Source organism: Tenebrio molitor, chromosome 7 (assembly GCF_963966145.1).
Source record: "Tenebrio molitor chromosome 7, icTenMoli1.1, whole genome shotgun sequence".
NCBI classification, from domain to species: domain Eukaryota; kingdom Metazoa; phylum Arthropoda; class Insecta; order Coleoptera; family Tenebrionidae; genus Tenebrio; species Tenebrio molitor.
In genome coordinates, this window is record NC_091052.1 from 5834119 (window position 1) to 5856372 (window position 22254).

General features: G+C 35.5%; 3 protein-coding genes across 21 annotated transcripts in view; 2 read left to right on the forward strand and 1 right to left on the reverse strand.

The window, feature by feature from the left end:
• The window catches only part of Liprin-alpha (PTPRF interacting protein alpha), an 80717-nt gene extending 69651 nt beyond the window's left edge, over window positions 1-11066 (reverse strand). For all 15 annotated transcript variants that reach the window (XM_069054781.1, XM_069054783.1, XM_069054769.1 and 12 more), the window contains exon 1: window positions 10450-11066. In XM_069054781.1, coding sequence (XP_068910882.1) covers window positions 10450-10698 — 249 coding nt within the window. In that variant the 5' untranslated portion in view covers window positions 10699-11066. The remainder of the gene's footprint in view (window positions 1-10449) is intronic.
• A 150-nt stretch (window positions 11067-11216) lies between these two features.
• Window positions 11217-14097, forward strand: fsd (fates-shifted). Its single transcript, XM_069054787.1, has 2 exons — window positions 11217-11404; window positions 12898-14097. Exons 1-2 carry the CDS (start codon window positions 11353-11355, stop codon window positions 13908-13910), a joined length of 1065 nt encoding a protein of 354 aa, XP_068910888.1. The 5' UTR covers window positions 11217-11352; the 3' UTR covers window positions 13911-14097.
• A 6876-nt stretch (window positions 14098-20973) lies between these two features.
• Window positions 20974-22254, forward strand: part of Dh31 (diuretic hormone class 2) — a 36414-nt gene continuing 35133 nt past the window's right edge. For all 5 annotated transcript variants that reach the window (XM_069054793.1, XM_069054794.1, XM_069054792.1 and 2 more), the window contains exon 1: window positions 20974-21117. In XM_069054793.1, coding sequence (XP_068910894.1) covers window positions 20999-21117 — 119 coding nt within the window. In that variant the 5' untranslated portion in view covers window positions 20974-20998. The remainder of the gene's footprint in view (window positions 21118-22254) is intronic.

Sequence of the window (22254 nt, forward strand, 5' to 3'; positions counted from 1 at the left end):
CAAACTTCATCGTCTTGATTTTTGTAATCTTTTATTGATAAATTGGAGTTATTTGGAGCAGCCCCTTTAAAAAAAACCTCTTCCTCGCTCTAACTTGTTTGTTTTTAAAACTCCTCATTTTTCCATAAACCATTGCTTCGCATCACACATAACCTAATTTTCGGCAATCTATCAAATTCACGTCAGTTCCGGTTATGTGACAAATTTAACCAACAGGGATGCAAAAAAGTCACCATAGTTTTATTGCCAACTCAAACAGTAATTGTTGCTAACGCGGTACTTTTATTCTTATGAAAAGGTACTTTCATTTTCCTTTATCAATAGTGAATTCCATAAACATCCGTGCTGTCAAGTGTCACAATTTATTATTGCTAATGCACCCGGCTGAAAGATGTGACACAATTTTTGATTGAAAGTGTACCATGCTTTATTTTATGCGAGGTTATGTATGATTTAGATGTTTCTGTCAAATTTCGGTCAGATCAAAATTTATTCTGGCTGTTGTTGGGTTGTTTAAATTTTAAAAAGGCATGCAACATTAAATAGAAAAATCAGAAAATCTCATTAGAACAGTCAATTGCTTGCTTTTCTCTGGCTTTAAGTACTGTTCTCTTTTGTTTTTCCATTTTTTTCAAATTGTTGACAAATTGTAATTGACACTGTGTCATAAAAATTTGGCGGGGTTTGTATTGCTGTAGTGTGGTCAACCAAGCACATTGAAAAGTACTAGAACTGCTTTGTCAATAATAATCAGTGTGACAACTTGACGGAACTTTGATAGTTCGGATCTTTTTGGAATTCACTATAAACCGTATTTTTTCAAAATCATGGCCAACTCTCTGGGAATTACCTCACCGGGTGCCCCAAATATCCTGAAGTCGTTTATTTTCGACTGCAGACTGATTTGTTTCACTGGTTATTCATTCAACAAGTTCAGGCAACCTTTCTTATACCTACTATTAACGGTCACTAATGACATGAATTATCCCAAAAAAACGAATTCAATACTACTCGTACTTTTAAAACAGCATGTTCTAGATAAGATGCCCATTTTGTTATTGTATATACATATGTAGTAACAGTGGTGAGACGTTAAACTTTCCTGTTGGAAATTCCAACGTCTCACTGTGACCACCAGATTTAGTAAAGCACGGTGAACACACTCTTTCGCGGTTTTCCACAAGTCGCTTATCGAATCGACTGAAGTAGAACCGTTCGACTTTTTGTTGTACAAATGAAACCAAAACATCTCTGATACATGTAACTCCATCTTCCTAAATTCTTTCAATCGGAACTAATTAAGCTTCTTATGAAGCATCCCTTCATGGCTGAACTACTTCGCCGCATGGTTTTTGTGTGCAAGCAGACGTCTGTACATGAAAAGGATTAACTCATCTCGGTTTCTTGTCGTGATTCCTTGTCGGAGGTTGGCCTTGTTTAGGGTCGGATTTCGTCTCTTCTAACTAATTATTGTCCCCTCCTAATGAGAGCAACAGTCGGCGCTGCTGTATCGTTATCGCTACGGCATTGTGCACGAACTCGTTTGTTGTCTAATGAAATCTGAATTTCCTACACACACACGTTAATTGTTAGCAAACTTTTCATTCGTTAATTCGCCTTTCTGTATGCTAATGACAATAACTATAAACGTGTTAAGGGGTGTAGAAACGACGCTTTGATGACCCACAAGTGGTTTATTGCGTCCAGACGCAGACGGGGACGGAGTTTTTCGGCGAACTCTCTTGGGTGGAGTGTTTTACTATTGTTGATACAAGTGTATCGACCGAAATGGTGTTACCAAGTAAATGGGTTATTTATGGAACACAATGCTACAAAATACGATAATCCCGAAAACGCCAAAATCTGCCAACTCCAAGAAGTTTCCCTCAGAACGGCAATAAAATGCTAAAGGAACGATGAACATTTAACAAGTTAAAATGCACATTTCTTGTTCCACTCCACTGTCAACTAATCTGACGTCTGAAAGTGATCTTTCACCGTACCTCACCTAGACGCACTAAGAACATTTCTAAGCGTTATCACCGTGAAGTTATGTTATTAAAACGTTTTATTTGATTTAGTGGTTGAAATGTTTACCAGCTTCTTGCTTATGAAAACGCGTGAATCATCAGGTATGCATAAGGTGAAGATCAAATGTTTACGTTCACACAATTAGCTGAGATTATCAATTTCGGATGAGCAACGGATAAGAATCTGCCACCAGTTGACAACAATCGATTTCTGACACCTCGAATTTTATCTTAACCGAACCGAGACTAGGCAACGATGATTTAAGACTCCACCATCAGCAATAAATATAATTTTAGGGTTGTAACGGTTATTCCAGGAAGTTTCCAGTGTCTGCTTCCAATTCAATATAAATCAGACTTATCAAATTTAATCAATCGATTTTCTATCTGTGCCGTTTTTTTAAACCTGTGTTCGCTTCGTGCTGCCGGTAAAGTTATTAAACTATTCGAATTTATATTCGTGCAGTGTAGAAAGTATCTATGTATAACAGCACAAGCTCCTCGTTACTATGCAGACGTTAAACTCATCGTGTATCACAATTTATATGGCTTATCGGTGGGTGTCCAGATTGCCGTTGTACGTTCGCTAGCGTCTGGATGCAGTTTGCCATTAATTCCACGATAAATATGTATCACATTCTAACCTAATTTCCTGTGATCAAAGAGAACGTACATTGCATTACGTGATGGCCAAGATGAATATTGATGTCGCCTGCTAATGTCGTAGGACACAACTTATTCCAACTCACACATTGTGTGGAAATTTATTATTTATTTGAGAGGCGCCGGGATAAACCGGGAAACGATGGTAATCCAGTGTAGTGCATCCGCCTATATAAAATTACCTGAATTGCATTCCCGGCTCCGCAATTTTCCCTAAAAGCAATTTAATTTCATGTTGCACTCGCGACACATAAGTTGCCAGACACTCACATCCAGGAGAGTGGTAAACTCCATTTTATCTTTTATCGGTAAGCAAGCTGCATTTTACAATTGCATGAACGACGATAACCTACGATTTTCGATAATACCAAGCGACTGGTAGAAAACATTTTACGTCACGTGCAAACCACAAACTTGGCTTGCAAACACCCGATGGGATTAGTATTAATTAACTCAGTTAATTAATCAATTATTAGTTATTAATTCACTTGTCTCTGCTGATCAAACCATAATGCATACAGCTTTCTCTATTACATTTTCTGGCTATTTTGTACATCATGTTTTCGGAATTAATTTACTGCACCAAAATTTACATTCTATTCAATTTAGTTCGATCGATGTGACTGTCAGGGGTTAACTTATCATGTTGCATCTGTTTCCCAGCTAACGAAATGCTTTTTTTTTTCTTTTGAAAGATGTCGGAAATAACATTTTTGCGTCGACGTTCTGATTAGGAACGGTTAATCCCTTTGTGTTAGATTTGAGGATGTTATATTTCCCGGAGTTCATCTTTTTATTGATCTGCTCCAACCGGAAGTTTCTTTTACCCTATTTAACCCTCCATTTGATAGAAATAGGGCAAAGCGAGTGTATCGCGGCCAATCTCACGTTTCGCATAAATTGCTTCATCCATTCTCAATTAAACCGACAAAATATTCACGGACGGTTATCGTCGACAATAAAAAACGATTTTCTATGATACAAACAACGATTTTCGGGAGTCGTACACACGTTAACGACAATTTAATTACATGCCACCAAACAAACTGGCCAATAATGATGGGAAAGGAAAAAAAAATACACGAAAATACATTTGAATTTTTATTGCTTGTTTTCTTATTCACCCCCGAATCGATAATACACTGAACGGCAAAGTTTTACAAATTGGCTCTGGAAGAAACTACACACGACGGTCGAAGGATGACGATAATAAATTGTTTCACGTCGTCCCCGCGAAATTTTCTCTTTATATATTTTCCGATATTATTGTGCAAACACTCCAAACAACATTATTTCGGTTAGATAAATTAGGAAGTCGATGGGATTTAATCAACCACTTTAGCCCCGATGATATTTATCACATCCGATCGAATTTATCGCAAGGACTTGGGACCAAAATGGCTCCCTTGATTTATTACGCGTTAAACCTAAGTTAGTGCCCATATGCCAAAGCTGGGATCACGCCATTTCATTCATACGAGCAAGGAGCGTGTTTCCTTTAATGTCGGTATGCAGGGAAAATATTAACTAACCATCTCATTGTGCGTGACTCCATTACAATGGTTGCCTTGCCAGCTGCTGCCATATTTTAACCGCCGTTTTAAGATTACAATATAGATTCGCAAAAATTATGTAGCGGCAGCAAATCACCCCTAAAACATCCGAAAACTAGACAGCAACAGAATTTACAAATCTACCAAACCATTAATTTGTTTATCTCTATGATACTGTCCAAGGAAGCAGGCCGGAAGGTCGATCGTTCCTTATTATAAACAAGGCAATTAAGACGTAACGGATGACCATTACGGGACCCCGACCAACTACATATTACATAAAAGTGCATAATTAAACCGCACCGATGCGTTCCGGGGAAAACTCGAAATTTCATCGACTTTCCATGCGCCACGGAAGGAATGTCTTGCACCGAAGAAAATTCTCCGTGCATCCCTTGAAGCTCAATATTACTTTAATCAGAAATACTCCGAGTTTATATCTGAAATTAATGCGAAGCTAACCGCAACAACTTCTGGAATTTTGCAATCGTCCAAGCGTGAATTGAAAAAAATATACACCGCGTATTTAGCATTACCGTAACAATTACAGAACCTTGGAATGCAACCATTAAGCATATAATCGAAAAAACAAGCAACCTGTTACGACAATACAAAACCGGTTGTTTAATTACTTAGAACAATTTAAACAATAATTGTCAATCGTTATTTTTATTATTTTATTTTTTTTTCGGGTTCGTCCGTGCAGACAACAGAAATCGAAATTTACAGATTCAATTAATTAACTACGTGGCCCATTTAACCAATTAACACCGATCTTCGACACGGCAGCGATTACACCAAATTAAGGGGGCAATTGTTGAAATAAACCGACTGCAACACACTTGTTTCAATTTCAATGGAAATACACAATTTAGCAGGTTGATAACACCAACCTACGGTGGCATGGATAGTGAAATTTCAATTTCAAAACGTCTGCTGATAGCTGTATCACTTTTTAATATTTACGACATGTTTTATTGCACTTCAAGTTGTTAACGGTTCCGGCTAAAATTTAGTCATTCATGGTCTCCAACAAGAATCACTCTGGCCCCCATTAAAGATTCATTAACAGCAATTAATGCGAAAAACCCATGATGACGCTTGTACGGAACATGCCCAGAAAGTTGCACGAAACTGTAAATTCCCATCTGTCACGTGATGTCATAAATTTATTTATGACCTGAGGCAGACATAAAAATTACGTTTGATTGAACTTTTTGAAAGTTTTGCCAACAAAAAATATTCGTTACATAAAAATAATTCCGTATTTTAACTTGACCACAAAAAGAATTCTGCGAAGACCAGTTGACAGTTTTTAAGTTTTTTCCTTCTAATATTTTAATTTGATGTAAACATCTGGATTAACGTCGATATGACGATGACGCAGACTGCTGTTGACTACATAGCCATAAAAAATTTAACACCAACAATACAAGGGAATATAACAGAAATTTTGCATAACAAGTTACGGTGATATTGCAACTGAAAATTATGTATTTGTTCGACACAGCTGCACTTTAATGTCATTGGAAGGTTTCGCAATGTCTAAACTAATCTTACGAGTGATCATTTTACATATTTAAATTTCTGTTGAAATCTTTGAAAATAAAGTTTAGTTTGTCGTCTGAAAAATGCTACTCCAGGCGCATCATCCTTGATACTCTTTAGAAGACTCTTTATCCTCTCAACCGGTTTTCGGGACTTGAAATAAAAAACTTATTTTTTTGGAAGCACTAATCATAAGATTATTTAAATAGGGATTTATTACCCCTCGCGTTGCCGTTAAAGTTGTTCTACTTATCATAACAACGTCATAAATTCCAATAACGTTCGGAAAGTCTATTACGGTCAAAAATATTCAAGGTAGTATCCGCAAAAAAAGCATCTACAAAAAATACAGATAAAAAGTCATGATCGTATCGCGGAATTCCACTCGAAAAACCTTCGACTCTTTAGTAAACAACGATTCATTTGTTCCTAGCAAGTTTCATGTGATAATGAACTTAAAATTGGAAACACATTGGATCAATAAGATTCGTTATCTTCATTCATTTAAGCTTACGAAAAAGGCAAGATCAATGAACTTGGACACGAATTTTATTGGTATTCATTTTACGATTCACCAAACATCTCCACAACTTTACGAAGCCGCATTTTCTCCACAAAAAAATATGTAACATAAAATTTAACGTCTACCTCATTTATTAGAGGCGTATTGCAGTACCAAGCGTGTACGAGTATATCCCCCAATCATCACGAGGTCCCTAATGACTGCAAGGACCCACAGTTTAGGTAAAACACTTTCCGCTTTACGATCAGCCAAGAGATGACACGTTATCCGGGTTTTAGAGTATCGCCACACTCACCATCCCAATAAACCCTTACCTCAATAAAATGGAAGGGGTGCTCCCGTATAATAAACAAAAACAAAATTTCCCACACGCGTTACGAGTTACATAATTCGATTTGATTGGTGGCAATTTTCTATTTGTGCACGACAACAACCAACATTTAAATCGTTAAAAAACGACTTCCAGTCATTTCACCCAATTAAAGACGATCAAAAAACACTCAAACCCCCACGCACGCAACTCGGAAGAAACTAAACCATTTTATTTACGTCGGCCGAATGGCCATCGGCGAAAACGTGGCCGGGTTGCGAGACGAAGAACGCTCGATTCCTCTTTTTATTTTTGACGAGCTCTCACAACATCAACGTCAGTTCAGATTTCAGATTTAAAGGATTCGAGACGTCGTCGTTGGTCCATTCAAAACAGAAACGCTCAAAGCCTGTAGATTATGTTTGTCATATGGTTTTAGAGTGAAGCAGAACCCGCATCAACCGCATGCTCAACTGGAAATAGATAAATTTAGTGAGACGTAAAAATAACAAAAGCGCCATTCCGATTTCCGATACCTCATAAATACGTTCTTATTTTCTTTTTGAAGTGACATCAAATCTTTAAATATGTACCACTTCTCGCCGATATCTGTCACATCACGACCAGTTTCTTGTTGGCGTATTTTCGAGTCCTGTTCTTTCCGCGAAAAAATATACCAAACCGATGTTTTAGCAGATGCGAAAAACAAGAAAAAGAGAGAAATTAACGAACATGTGAATACCCACGAAATGAACGTCGAGAGCTGAAGCAGCACACAACAGATGCCAAGAAATAGCAAAAAAGGAAAAAAACTTAACAGAGACGTAACTCGCCAAGTAAAAATGTCACCCCGCGAATGCCGACTGCTCTTGCCCCATTCTTCCGGGATATTTTAATCAGAATTCCTGTGCTGTCTGAATTTATCAATGTCACTTAGCCCACCGTAATAAAGTTAAACCAACAACGGGTTTAATTGGCACACAGTTGAGTAAGACGTATAATGAGCCGCTCCTTCGATTTATCTTCTTTAGGTGTATTAACACCGGGCCACTTTCTTTAGGTATGTATTCCCTACTGCAGCTCCTGTCCTCATCAACAAACGACTAATTCGAGACAGTTTAAATGATGAAGCTTACGCACTTACGCTGCGTTTACACGAATCGTTAAAATGAAATCGGTAAACAAACTCATAAAGAAGTGTTTTTGTTAATAATTAACGGCTGAGGCTTTGAACTCTCGAACGTTACGAAATTGGACGGCAGCTTCGACGGATGTTGGTACCCACTTTAACTAGATTTAATGCGAGCAGACTGATCACCAAAATCGCAGAATCACCATAAAAAAGAAAACAGATGACTTATTATTCACACACCTAATCACTATAAATACCCACTGTCAGCACCGTGATATTGGATGTTTATACCTCTGACTACAAATATTGGTATTCGAGCTAGAAACCTCGCCTTCTTATTGGCCTTATAGTTGAACGGGAATAAATTGCCTTCTGATGATGACACTACAAAGAAAAATTATGATAAATTTATTTTTAAAACAGTGTCATCAGATTCATAAAGAAGTTTCTTTTCTCCATTACGGCGACAAAAAAAGCCTGAGAAATTGTCATCACAACCATGATACAGCTATTAATTTTTTGTGGTCATCTAATACCATGAAAGTGTTTAGAAGTGAAATGAAATCCTACTTGATCTGTCGTATTGTTTTCTGCCATTTGGGAATTAACAACCGCATCCGTTCCGGCTTTGACAGCCATGTCGGATGGCTGTTTGTTGTTTCTATTTCGGGCTTCTGTGGGAAACAACAGTACTAAAAATAGAAGCTTAAGAATTGCCACAAATTATCATGGTGAAAGCGGTGTTTTTGGCAAATTTTGATAATCCGAATTCAGTTCATTTAAATATATATACGGTGGAAGAGTTTCACTCGACACTTTCGTACAACTCAGAAAGCAGCTCCACATATTAAATCAGTACTAATTCAACTCGGGAATTATGTAATTGAAAAAAATTATTTAACAAGAATGGAACGCGATTACTAAAAATTTATATTTGCAATCTGCTACGTCAACATGTTTTTAAAATCCCAAAAAATGTTGACAAAAGTTATAAATCAAATCAACAGAAAATAACATCGAAATTTTTCGACATAAATTTACGGTAGCCGCCGCAAATCCCACAACACATTTGTTTGGACTTTATTGAAATAAAATATTCTTGGCAACAATACGTTTATTCATTGTTTGTTGAAAGTTCAAAAGAACTCTACATCAAAAACCTAACAAAAAAATCAAAATAAAAGATGCATTATGCAGAAGTGAACATTTTTAGTAACGTAACCTTTTTTTTTCTTAATCAGTGGAGTTAATTCAAAAATCCTTTCACTAATAAATACATAATACATAAAAACAATTTTGTATAATAGGATCAATGTTCCGTGCTAAAGTTTATCAACTAACATTTAGCTAACAATATGAGGAAATGATATGTTGTATCTGACTTCCTCAAAGACCTTGTGTTAAAAAATGCATGAACAACGTGAAACCACCCTGATTAAAATTTTATAAAACAGTATGATGAATAGCCAAAAATGAAATACATTCGTTAACTATTTAAAAAAATATTCTCATTCGACGAAACTGGTACACAAAAAAAAAACGATCATTAAAGACGATCATTTTTGTTCGTATAAGCTGCTTAAACGAAGCTTAAATACATGTGGGCTTGATTTCTCCCCCAACAATGAGGGTCTGACCGGTGAATTTGGACTGTAAAGTGAAGTATTTTACAGTTGGGTGTCTACAAAATGGCTCCAACCGTCTTTCGGATTTGGAATCAATCGTGAGGACAATTATTGTAGACGGCAAAATTCTGTATTTTGTATATCAAAGACATTTATTTATATTTATATGTGTTAAATTTCATCTGTAATTAAGTCGGTGTGTATTTTTACGCTTTTACGTAACGCTCTGAGGTATTCAAATAGGTATACATTTCATTACATGAGATAAAAAAAATAAAACAATCCACTGGGTCTAAATCGAATGAGATCATTTGAGCATGAAGACCAGAAATTCTTCAGCAATATGTATAATGAACATGTCGATTAAAATTTTTAAATTTTTATGGAGACAGCCATTATACATAACGAGCTGCCGAAATCTCGTTGTGTTATTTAGCGGGCCACAAATAACATGGTTGAATCAGAGCAGACCGCCCACATGTCTGTGCAAGCCACTGTACTCATTCACAAATGAAATAACAATTATCGAATCAAGTTTTAAAATGCAGTATTTCTTTCGATTACGAGTTTAATGGTTTGTAAAGCGTCGAGCATGGTAATCCTGGTCGCGTTCTGTGTCTGCGAATTTGTACATTTGCCAACTTCCGGTTCCGGCAATGGTCAATGGTTTATGTTTAATAAATGTTAACTCCAATTACATAAAAGGGTAATCCGGACAAGTGCACTTGGAGTTGAGGGCAGTATGATGGTAACCAAGGTTACTAAAACTCCACGACTGCGTTCAGCGAGGCCGTCGAAGAGACCATTAAGGGCGGAGTTATAGATCCCATCGCAATCGTTAATTCATAGATGCACGGACCGTCCCCGGGGTGGTCCGCCTTCACGGACGTCTTACTAGTAAATAAACGTAAGAAAATGAGGAATTTCTTTATGAAAATGGCGTTTGAGCTTTGCCGGGAGGAATCGATAAAGCTCCAAATCGGTGCATAGAGGACATAGCGCTCGGCGAAACGGAGTCACACGTCGTACTCTAGCGCGAGATGTCACTCTTCTAGCCCTCCTTACCTGCGGGAGATTGGCGGCTATCTGCCTCTGGAGGGAGTCCCTTTCCTTCTCCACGTCCGCCAGCTTCATTTCCGTCTCGCCCAGACGCTCCTGGGTCTCCCTCAGGCTGTCCATCAGCTTATCCCGTTCGTCCAGCATTGACACCATGAGTTGCTCGAAGTTGGCATCCTCGCCGGAGAACTGCGAACTCCTCTGGCTGATGCTGTCCTCCGAGATGGTCGGCATCACATCACACATCATGTTCCACATGCTTGCTATTTACAATCACGCACTGCCCACCGGAATTAATACAATATCTACAATTACATGTATCGGTTCTAACCCCTCACGAAACGTCCTCACATTTATATTAACTAAACCGCCCGGTACGACCGCTTAACCGGACTGATACGGAACACGTGCACATTGTCACATTTGCGGTTATTTCAAATGTTAACATTATCAGTCCGTATTCACTATGACACACCTACAAATTCCATCCCTCACGTCCTAGCTACATACACAAACTTCTGATCTGACAGCCATTTTAAAACCAATGTCAAATAAGCCCTATTAACGTCGGTAACACAGAATGCTGCATTTACAATCGGGCCGTCGGCAGATGGCGCCCACTCAAAATTATTTTATTTATTCAAACGCCCTTAAAAATTCATATATTCTCCCTTTGGACCAATTTAAAACGCGCACGCGAACCTATGGTAAAATCGCACAACTTTCAAATAAAATTATTTGAAAATTGTGACAACCGAAACAGCTGACAGTTGACAGATTTTTGACAACTCCAGTCCATCATGGCTGGTGATAGCGATGGTCTCGTTGATCATTATTTGAGTATTTTTTCTATTCCAGTTTTATCATGCACTTCATCCACGATTTGACAATTATTCAACCAACACCACCACAATGTCCAAGCTTAAAAAAGCCGGCAAAAAACATTCATCAACTAGTTTAGCAGGTAACCATTGTTTACAATTTCATACTGTGTTCATGTTTCTACGTTGTTTAACATCATACCCAGTTTAATTATGATTTATGATTACATATAAAAGTTCTTACATTTATCAGGATATCAAAAAGTATTTACGATTAGGAAAACTTTCTTGTAATTTCAAGGTCAAAGAACAAATCATCAGCGTAAATGGTTTTTTGATTTTAAGAAAATGTAAATACTTTAGACATGTTCCAATAAGACACAATGCTTTTTAAATCCACAAAACACTAAAAGTGTCTTATCACTAAAAAACTAATAAGTAAAACTTTGGTGTACTTCATATTTCCGCAGTAAAATATTTTGCAATATCACGTAAGTAAGTACAGTTGCGGAATTAAAATTTCGGGCAGTATTTTTCTGTCACTTCAACAAAGTCTCTGTAAACCACCTTTTAGTGTCATGATGACTGACATTCAAAAATTAAACTTTTCGGTGTCAGTCATGCTGACAGTTTTTTTAATTGAGTTGTGTAATTAAATAATCGCTTTTATATGTTGCCTACCCGTTATTATGCCACAAATCACAATTTTTTGAATGCAAGTCAAAAAGACAAAAACATGACAAGAGTAAAAAGAGAGGTTATTAATGTAAAGGTTGTTTTAGAGTTTATGTTATAACATTGACAATACTGCCCGAAATTTTGTTTCCGCAACTGTACCTACTAATATTTTTTGTTTTTTAACTCGAGCAGAATATACCGAGTGTCATGGAAGTCCACGTAGTAAATTTAACGACCAATAAGACTTAAACATTTTTTCTATTTATCATTTTTTTCGCAAAATCGTCCAGAGTTAAAATTAAATATAATTTGAAGCCGCTCATGTGTTTACACATCCATTATTGATAACGAAGCACGAAAACAGAATTATCAGAATGAAAAACAATAAAAACTGTATGTATTAGAACAGCGATCGTTCTTTCTTCAAAAAACTGTAAAGTTTTTACCGCACAAAAACATTTTCACTCACTCTTTCGTTTCAATTGATGATTATCCCATGAGCGAAGTGTCAAATTAAAAAAAAATCGTCCATTAAAAAAAGAACAATATGTAAAAAATGTTTATTTTAAAGAGTTCTTTTGATGATTAAATTTATTACGTTGACTTCCATAACACCCTATACTACTTATTATATAAATCAAACTTATTTTATTATTTTCGAGTCTACGCGAAATTAAGTTGTGTTTCATTGTGTTGAAGATAATTTTATCACTAGCGGTACAAACTTCCAAAAACGTTGTCTCGATAGAAAATACACCAAAACAATGTGATATTCCCATTAAGTGAAAAGTGAACGCGTGTTAGTCTAAGATATTTGATTTTTCCCAAATAGAAATAGAATTAGCTTGCATTGTGATCAAAGTTAGTATTTATTAAACAAGATCATAATTCTAAGGCTTTCATAAATTGTTCATTGCACTAAGTATAACGTTTTCTCAAAAATTTTATTTGTCCGTAGATGTAACAATCAACGACTTCGCCAACTCATCAGTGTGCAAAAACCGAACGAAAAAATCAACTACCAATGTCAACAAAGTACTAAAGCAACTAGAAGACGACAAAAACTGGGACGAAAAATCGGAGGATTTTGAGGGAAATTTTGTCGAACAAGAAAACGAAGACGGGACCATTTCATACGTCATCCAAAAATTAGAACCGCGCAGAAGAAAGAAAACAGTATCAAACAGTGAAGAACGAAAACCTGACAACACCGGAAACGAATATCCCATTGACATTTGGTTTCTGATCTCCGAATATATTCGACCTGAAGACGTGGGCAGATTCGCGGGAATATGCAAAGCTTCGTACGAAGTCGTTTCGACGGCAAAATTCTGGTTTTCCATGTACAAACGGTACTACAAAAGCGTTCCCAATCTGCCGGAGCGCCTCCATCCGGAGTGCCTCTTCAGGAAATACGGCATACGAACGTCGGTAATAAGGGCTCTAAATTTCATGTACAAACCCTTCATTTCGCGCCTGAAGTCCATCGAAAAATTGGAACAGCACCCTGACATCTTGAAAAGGACGCAGTGCGTCTTAATGTGGCACAAAAAGACCGACAGCCAGTGCCTCTACTATTTCAAAATGAAACTTAACGTCCACCGATCGCCCCATCGCAGAACCCAGAAGGAAATCCATCAGCCCGACCTTCTGGAGATGTTAGACGACGTGTTCGCTAACCAAGACGAGAGCTGCAGGATCCTGCAAGTTACTTGCAAACATCTCATTCCCATCGTCCCGGTACTGGGGCTGACACTGACATCTGCCCAACTGAACCTGTCCTCAGAACTGAGATCCTACAAACTGCAGTTGTGGTTCGGATCTGAGATACAGAGGTCCAAACCGTCGCCAGATGGCAACGGCAACATCCTCATCATCCTGGAACCTGTGATCAATGTTAAAGTGCTAGACTGGTGGCACCCTCTTTATCCCCACAGTCATAATATGGAATATTTGTGCAACCAAGAGTAGAACCATGTTCGCATGGATGATCAAAGCTAACCCCGTTTCATACCCCCGTTCCGATAGCTGTGTGTTTAGATGGTAACAAGTCCCGATTTTTACATACAGGATCTAACATTCGGTTTAAGTTGGGAGGATTTCAGTTCTAATGGCTTAAGTGTTATATTTATTTTTACAAATAAATTTTTTCAGTTGATTTGGTTTTTTTTTGTGGGGGAAATACCGTCGATTTCGATTTAACGCACAGGTAATACCCAAATTGCCATCGTGGGATGCGTTATTATTAACGAACTGATCCAGCGGGTATAATCAATTACAGATTTATTGTTGCAATGAAGCTGCGTCATGTGGGATGCCGTTCAGGCGTTTGCAATTGATTACATTCTCTTGTTTAAAGTCTCCGCAGTATATAGAGGCCAATATGCATTCTCTTCTGACTAGAATGTAACGAATGTATACGAAATGTTTTAATTCACCACTCCTCTTAGCCACTCTTTTACCTTTTTCGACGCAGATAATAATTGTTCATTAACGGTCAGCAAATTTTAAAAGCATGAATTTAATTTGCTAAATTAGCCTGCTTTAGTTGTGTTTATATTTAAAAGTTTATTTTCGTTTCTGCAAAGAGTTAACAAAAGCACCCGTCTCCAAAATATTAAATCAGTTGTTTACAAAACCGTTCGGAAAAAAATTCATTTTTAATTTAGCATATTTTTCTGAACAATTTAATTAACCGGTTAACACCTGACTGGATTCATATTGTCGAATATGAATATTGATCGTCCACATTTACTAATACTTCTATCGAGAAATTTTATTTATGTAGTTAAACCATGTCAAAGAAAAATACTAAAAAATTTAAAACTGTTGACGAAACCACGATATAATTTGGGTTTACGTGGAATGTTCTGTGTTTGTATATAATTAGCAAGGAAAACAAAAATTCCACAAACTAAATCTTAAATAAACTAACTTACTCATCGTTAGTGAAATTCACTTACTGCTCACAGAAGTAACAATAATACAAAAACAACAATTAGATTGGTGAGACTCTCTGTGTCATCCCACAGCGCTGGACTTTAATCAAAACTGTAACCAGTTTTTCTTTTCAAGAGAATATAAAAAGTAAATAAAACTCTGTCGGGGAGCTAATGAAACACGTAATTACTTTAATTTTTTAATTTAAATCCCCCGCAACAAATGTTGCATAAGGTCAAATAAATGTGGATACTTTCAAAATTTACATTTAGCCCAAAAAAAATTATTAATTAGTAAAGTTTACCAGTATTAGCAGATTTATAAAAGTTATTATCTCGCAGTTTCTTCGCATTACGAGGAGAGGTTCGTGTATGAAAACGGAAGTACATCTGTAAACAAATAGATTTTTCTCCGTTAAAAGTCAAATGAATTTAATCAACTTGATAAAGTAATAATTTTTCCGGTGTTTATTCATTCAAACATCTTTATATTTCAGTGGACGTATTTTTATCAAGTCGAAATTGCTTGGTTAATTACATTTTTTTCAAGGAATCTGAAAGAAACGTTTAAAAGGTTTGCTTTCATCGAATAAAAATAAATTCACTCTAATTTGTAGAACGTTGTTTGAAAACATCCAGAACAAAATGCTGACACGCCACTTTTTAATTTGACTCTCCTACATTCACTTTTACTGAATTTTATTTTTTATTAATAAGAAAATAATATTTACCGGAGACGGCACACGGCAATTTTAATCTGGCTAACTTGCGAATAAAAATCATTTTCTAGGTAACTCGAACGGACAGGTGTGAAAAAACTGTTTTTGTAAGAGGTTAACATGAGAACCGCAAAATTGGGAAGTAAATAGAATTAGATATGTTAGGGGTTCTCCCGGTATCAGACTAATTCGATTTGTAGCCAGGCTAACATAACAGTGAACATTTTAATTTGGCGATCCTGAAAGGATCGAACCCACCCAACTGAAACATCATAATAGATTTGGCATTATTATGTTGTCCTGCAACATCGCGGTATACCGTATGCAGAATAAATGCACAATGACAACGTTGTAGTGGGGTGACTGATAAACAGAGTAATTTCATCGTCACCAGACGGTCGACGGCGCTCACGAAATGAAAAAAATTAAGTAATTTTTATTTTATAATGCAATAAATGAAAGCGAACTTTAATTATGGGAGTAGGAGGAGTCAAGTTGACGTTAGTTATTTTTATTCAGCAAGGGAAGTAGATAATTGTGAAATTTGAAAAAGATTCATGGGAACGTAGCTGATTGCACCGACTCCACATGACAGTCAAATTATTCCATTATTTTGTAATAACAACATATGCTGGAAGCGTTCCATTGACTAAGCTCTGAATAGGTTTAATATAATAAATAGTTCTAATCTCCCGAACATCAATAATTGTTACTAATCAAACATCAAATTTACCCAATTAATATAAATCGAGAGTTATTTTAGTTCCTGCTTGGACTATTTACTTAATGGTTGCGACTTTTCCAACAATTCAAAGTTGGCAAAGTAGATTTTTAATTAAAATTGACCGTCGGAACAAGTTAAACACAAATGTTGGCATAAATTGGGTCGCATATGTCATTACACATGAAATGTTTCCCTGCTTTTTCACGGTAAATATTTAATGCGAATCCTTAATCGTCACTTATGTACTTTAATATTTATTAGTCCGGGAAATGTGAAGATGTGTATCACCGTCAAGAAAGTTAATATTGGATCTGGTCCTTGGGAAAATATTTACTCTGTTTCGATTAACAAAGTAATGTGCAAGTAATTTTGGATCAGTGCTGAAATCCGCTAGTCTGTATTTTCAAAAGGCTTATTTTACAGTTACATCTCATCATTTATTAAAATTCATTAAAGTACGCATACACTGTTGTTGAATAAGAATGGACCGCCGGGAAAATAAATGTTTTGTTTGCCTTTTAATATTAAGTGGGTTGAGTTCAAAACAAAACACGTAGATATGGAGCTATTAGTAGCCAAAATTATTTTCAACAACTTTTCTTTTCTGTGTACGTAATTTAAATTATTGTTTTATTAAATTTTCATTCCAGAAAGGATGAATTATTACAGTATCGTTTTCATCTTTTTTTTGTTTTTTATTTATTGGTTTATCAGTACGAACTATAATTCATTCAGTAAAAACTCACTTCAATTCTTCATATTTTTCGAAAAAGTGTCAGTAAAAAAACATACGGGTTGTACAATGTTAACGACATACTATAACGAAAATTTTGTTGCTATTAAATGAACAATATATATAACATTTTATGGTTTATTTGAAATTTAGTGAATCTGTAAACAGATTACTCAACATCAAAGAAAAGAAGGTAACAAGGACAAACAAAAAGATAAAAAAATCAACATCTATTCCTTCCTTTTCATTAATTTTTAAAACGGTTTATGTTATCCAACAATTGAGTCAAAGTCACAAATTTTGAAGTCTGTTGTTTTTATACTTCCATGTTCCCCAAAAAAACGGAGGTACTATGGTGACAATGCAGATTCTGATTTTACAATCTTCAAAACATAAGAAAGCAAAAATGCACCGATCTCAATCTTTTTCTATACAAAATATTTGTTTTGGTGAGAGTTCCAGATCCATTGATTTTGATGCTAATCTAATGAGTGATTTTGGAAATATACACGTTTTTGTACAATTTTCTTTCGTTCACGATAATTTCTGCTTTGTTTACGACAACTTTTGCCAGAAAGCGCCATTGTGAATGTTTCTTTTTACAAAATATGCATCACTTTTGATTGTCTTTGATGCCAATCGGACCAGCTGTTTTGGAAATATGCGCAATTTTGTACACATTTTGTAATAATATCGTCCAACTAGAGTGTGGTAAATCCTATAAAAAAAATTTATACTGAGAATTATTCTGAAAAATGATATAGTAGTCCATACGGAGGATACTTTACTTTTGATAAATTAATACTTTCGTATTTACACACAATACATATGTACAATTATTACTAATAATAAAAATATTATATTATAGTAAAAACAGTATTAAAAACAGTAGTAAAAATAGTATTTGATCAGAGGACTGAAAAAAGTATATTGCTTGGAAGAGAGCACAAAATGATTTCACCCTTTATTCATTATTTTTCGATCTGAAAAATAGAGGAGTATTTGAAAAATTATGTTAAACAGCTAAAACTCAACAATACCACTTTTTTTCGGTTTCCGCCCCTCATTCCATATACATTATGCTGAAATAATTGTTGCAAAGCTCTTTAAAAAATATATTCGGTAACGTAATTAGTTTTTTCAGTCAGCTTACAAGAATTAAATTTTTACGTCAGAAAAAGAAAAAGCCAGAAAACAAATAATAATTTTTAATAAAACACCAATTATAAGTTTATTTCTCCTAATTTAAAGTGACATTTCCTTGAGTTAGTGATCACAACCCTGTTCAGAAGCACTAGATTTTCCACTAGTTAGAGATTTCACAGATCATTTATTTTATTATTTCATGTCTCACGGTGACTGGTTAAGGATCCTTTTATTGTGTGCTCGTAATGCCGTTAAGCACCATCTTGTTACAAAGTGGCCTTTTGAAATTTTACATTTTTTTGAAAGCTTCTATGAGCAATATATCGGGCGTTTTTTTAATTTCACCTCATTGTAGGCGTTGAAGAGTCGATTGTGAACGCACTATACAGAGTGGCTACGAAAATTGGAGTCACTTTTCTTCATTTTGCCAAAAGATGTCGCGGTTTTTACAAAAAATTTAAGCATAAAAAAAATAAATGGCAACAATTTTGTGCAATTGTCACTATTTTTAAGCAATAATTGTCAATGTCACTGTCATGAATTTCAATATTGAGCAACGAATACATATTATAATGGTATTATCCTTCTAAAGAAGGTCGTTCTGGTAGAACAGCAGTTCTAAGAGTGCAGGATCATTGACTACATCCAACATTTAGCTACGTAAAAAAAAACAATGTTGCCAGCAATTTCATTTAATTTTTGCTTATAGTTCCATCTTTTGGGCAAATGTGGAAAAGTGAATCCAATTTTCGTAGCCACTCTGTACAAGTTACGGATCACGGATCAGCTGTTTAAATCTTACATTTTACACGAGTGGTGCGTTCACAATCGATTCTTCAACGCTTACTACGAGGTAAAATTTAAAAAAACACCCGATATTAACACAGTTTCTAATTAGTATATTATTATACGAGTTTTATAAGACGCTTGATTGTGACACGAGTGTCATAGTGCGTCTTATAAAACGAGTGCAATATACTATTTTTTCTACTTTGATCGATAAAAACTCAAAAATCTAATTATGAAATAATCTAGGGACTTTTGTGTGGCAGTATTCCTGTGAAATTGATGTCAAATTTCAAATATTTTAATTGTTAATAAGAGCTCACTAGAGATGCCGGACGCCGACCAGCGTGCTATTCACTGACCTCTGTTATAGAAATCAGCAATACCAACGCAATACGTATAAAAAAAACAAAAACTGTTTCACAAAAAGTTCCTTTGTGACACTACTTTTAGTTTCACAAAGACTCACTTATGATATAGTTTGTTCAGCGAGAGATTGGTTGACATAAAAATCCCTAAATTCTACGTAGAGAAAGTAGTACCTACCTCGCGCACGTAAAATTGAACTGAAATTATGCTCTAATTAATGTATTATAGTGCATTTTGTAGTGTTGGGTTGATTTAATACAATTTAAAATCTCCCCCAATCTCTCGCTGGACGAGTAGAAAAAATAATTTTATTGCTCTGTGTGAGTTGTCTTTCTTTCAAAATTAGAAAGTATCTGAATTGGCTGAATACCCAAATTTCATCATTATTGTCTGTCGAATAAACACAGAAAATTATCACATAAACCTTATATTGTAGTACACCTACATAATTTCGTCATATTTATATTTAGTTTTCCCAGAATCAACGATCATGTCTATCACAAGTGAAACAAAACTGTCTTTGCACACAAACATCACAACTCTTTTAGTATTTACTTCTCAGAATTCATTCATTCATTTTTACTTTTATGATAACACTTGATTTTGGTACTTGCATATTTATTAATTAATGTTTTGCGAAACCATAGTAAAATTCCAGTAATACATATTGGTATTCCACTGTTTAGAATACATATTAAAATTCGACTATGGGCCAAATATGCATATGCACTCATGCATAAATAAATTTCTGTATAGTTTGTTTTCAAGTGAGTATACACAAATTTTATGTTGATGACTAGATTGAACCCCTCCAGGCAATTCAAATTTCAATTTTATTACAATTTCTGAAGTGAAATATCTAACATTTTATTTGCTTTTGCTATAGAAATGTATCAAATTAATTGAAATAAATTGAGTTAAGGCTTAAATTTTACAGTTCATTGTGAAACTGAATTCTTAGGTTTAATCCCTACTGCATAGTTGTCATTTAAGCTCCAGGTAGAAGTAGGACAATATGCACTTTAAAATAAAATTGAGATAATGTTTCTGACTAAAAGCTCCATCATATAGTAGAAGTCTCACACTCATTTTAATAACGTGCATTATAAATTCTGATTAATGTTCCACTAGTCGACGCTATAACTAAAACATTTATTTTGCATTGATCGCTGTCATAAAATAGGACTCGTGAGAACAATAGTAAAATGTCTCGAATTCCGTAACATTAATTTATCATAACATTATTTTAGCATCTCTTTTATCTAACTAATCTTAACGCTGAATGCCAGCTGCTGTGAGCTAATAAAAACCACGAAAAGCACAATTTGCAAACAGTGGGGAAAAGGCAGTCAAACTCGATTCTGTAATCTTGCATCGAATTCTCTGTTTGTTCTCGTCCGGTGCAGATTTTGATCCTCCGGCGACGTCTTGCTACCCACAACCGGAATTTTTCTATGATCCAAAAAGCCTCCCCTGCTTTTCAGTGTTGACTCGTATGTCACGCTAATCTATGTAATTAGTCACGCATTGTCAATGGATTTCATTACGATATCGATGAATAGTGATAAGTGTGGTGTTCAACGGGCCGATGCTGATTGGTAAGGGGGCGGTGCGAGCGCCGGGACGCAAGCGGGGACGCCACGATGCCTATAAAAGATGTTCACGTTCATACTGTGGCCCTCACAGTTACAACCCCACATTACAAACGACTTCACAGCCTACTAGACATCGACGACCGACACCACCAACAGGTGATAACGTGGTGAGTACGCTTTGCTCTTTTGGCATGACTTTTCGCACCGAATTTTCACAATTTTTGCAAATTCGCCGTCGCTCAAATTAAACAATTTATATTTAAAAGTCGATTTATAACCGAGAGGGCTTCCGGGGAGTCGTCCTCGTAAAAAAATTGGACGCAGGCAAAGTCAACACTAAAGCAATTTCCGGTCATTAAAGTTCTAAGTGGCCAAAATTGGCACAAACAACCTTTCCGATGCTCATTGATCTTTAATGATAAATCCACACGGGGGCAGAACATCTCCAATAGTGCATGAAATTATCAAGCCCTGCAATTTCATAATTGACTAACCCGGCGCATCCACCATTTTCGCAAAACCTTCATAATCTGGCATTACCTGACTGGCTCTGGATTTTTTCGGGAACTTTATAAAGGGAAAGTTAAACGCTTCCAGGAGCGCAAAGTTTCTTCGTGTTTTACTTATTTGATGAAAAAACCTTTCGCCCAAGTTACCCTAACTTCAGGTATTATTAATATTTGTTTTGTTTATGATAGAACCATTTTAAGGCGTGCGAAATTTTCGTAAACACTGCCGTTCATGATTGATTTCGATGTCGATTTTATAAATGTTTGGTGCATTGAAAAAGCACTTACTTTTTGGGGGTGATTAATCGTGGGGCAGTGTCATCGGATGGGTTGGTTTCACAGAAAGATGTCGAAAGTGTCGCCTATTGTAAGAAATAAATTTGTAGGATTATAAATTAGGATTTCGTTACATTATTGTTATCTGTCGTAATTAATTTTCATAATTAAACGAAAATTTTAATGGAAATATGACACTTTATGTATAGTAGCTGGAAGCAAAATGATTCAAAACTACATTACATCCCTAACAATTTATAACAAACCAAATGAAATGTCCATATTTCATTATAACATAAATATTTTTACTATTTTTGTACGCTGATGCTTAACAGGTTTCATCAATTTTTAATAAATATAACGTATGGAATATATCCTACAACTATGTTTAAATATTTAAAGTAGATAATAAAATTTTCAGAGGTAGGAATGATCCCACAGACTTACAGTCCGCATTTTTGTCAGTATTTTTACTTTCAAGAATTTTTATTCAAAATAACAAATTTAAATATGTTTTAA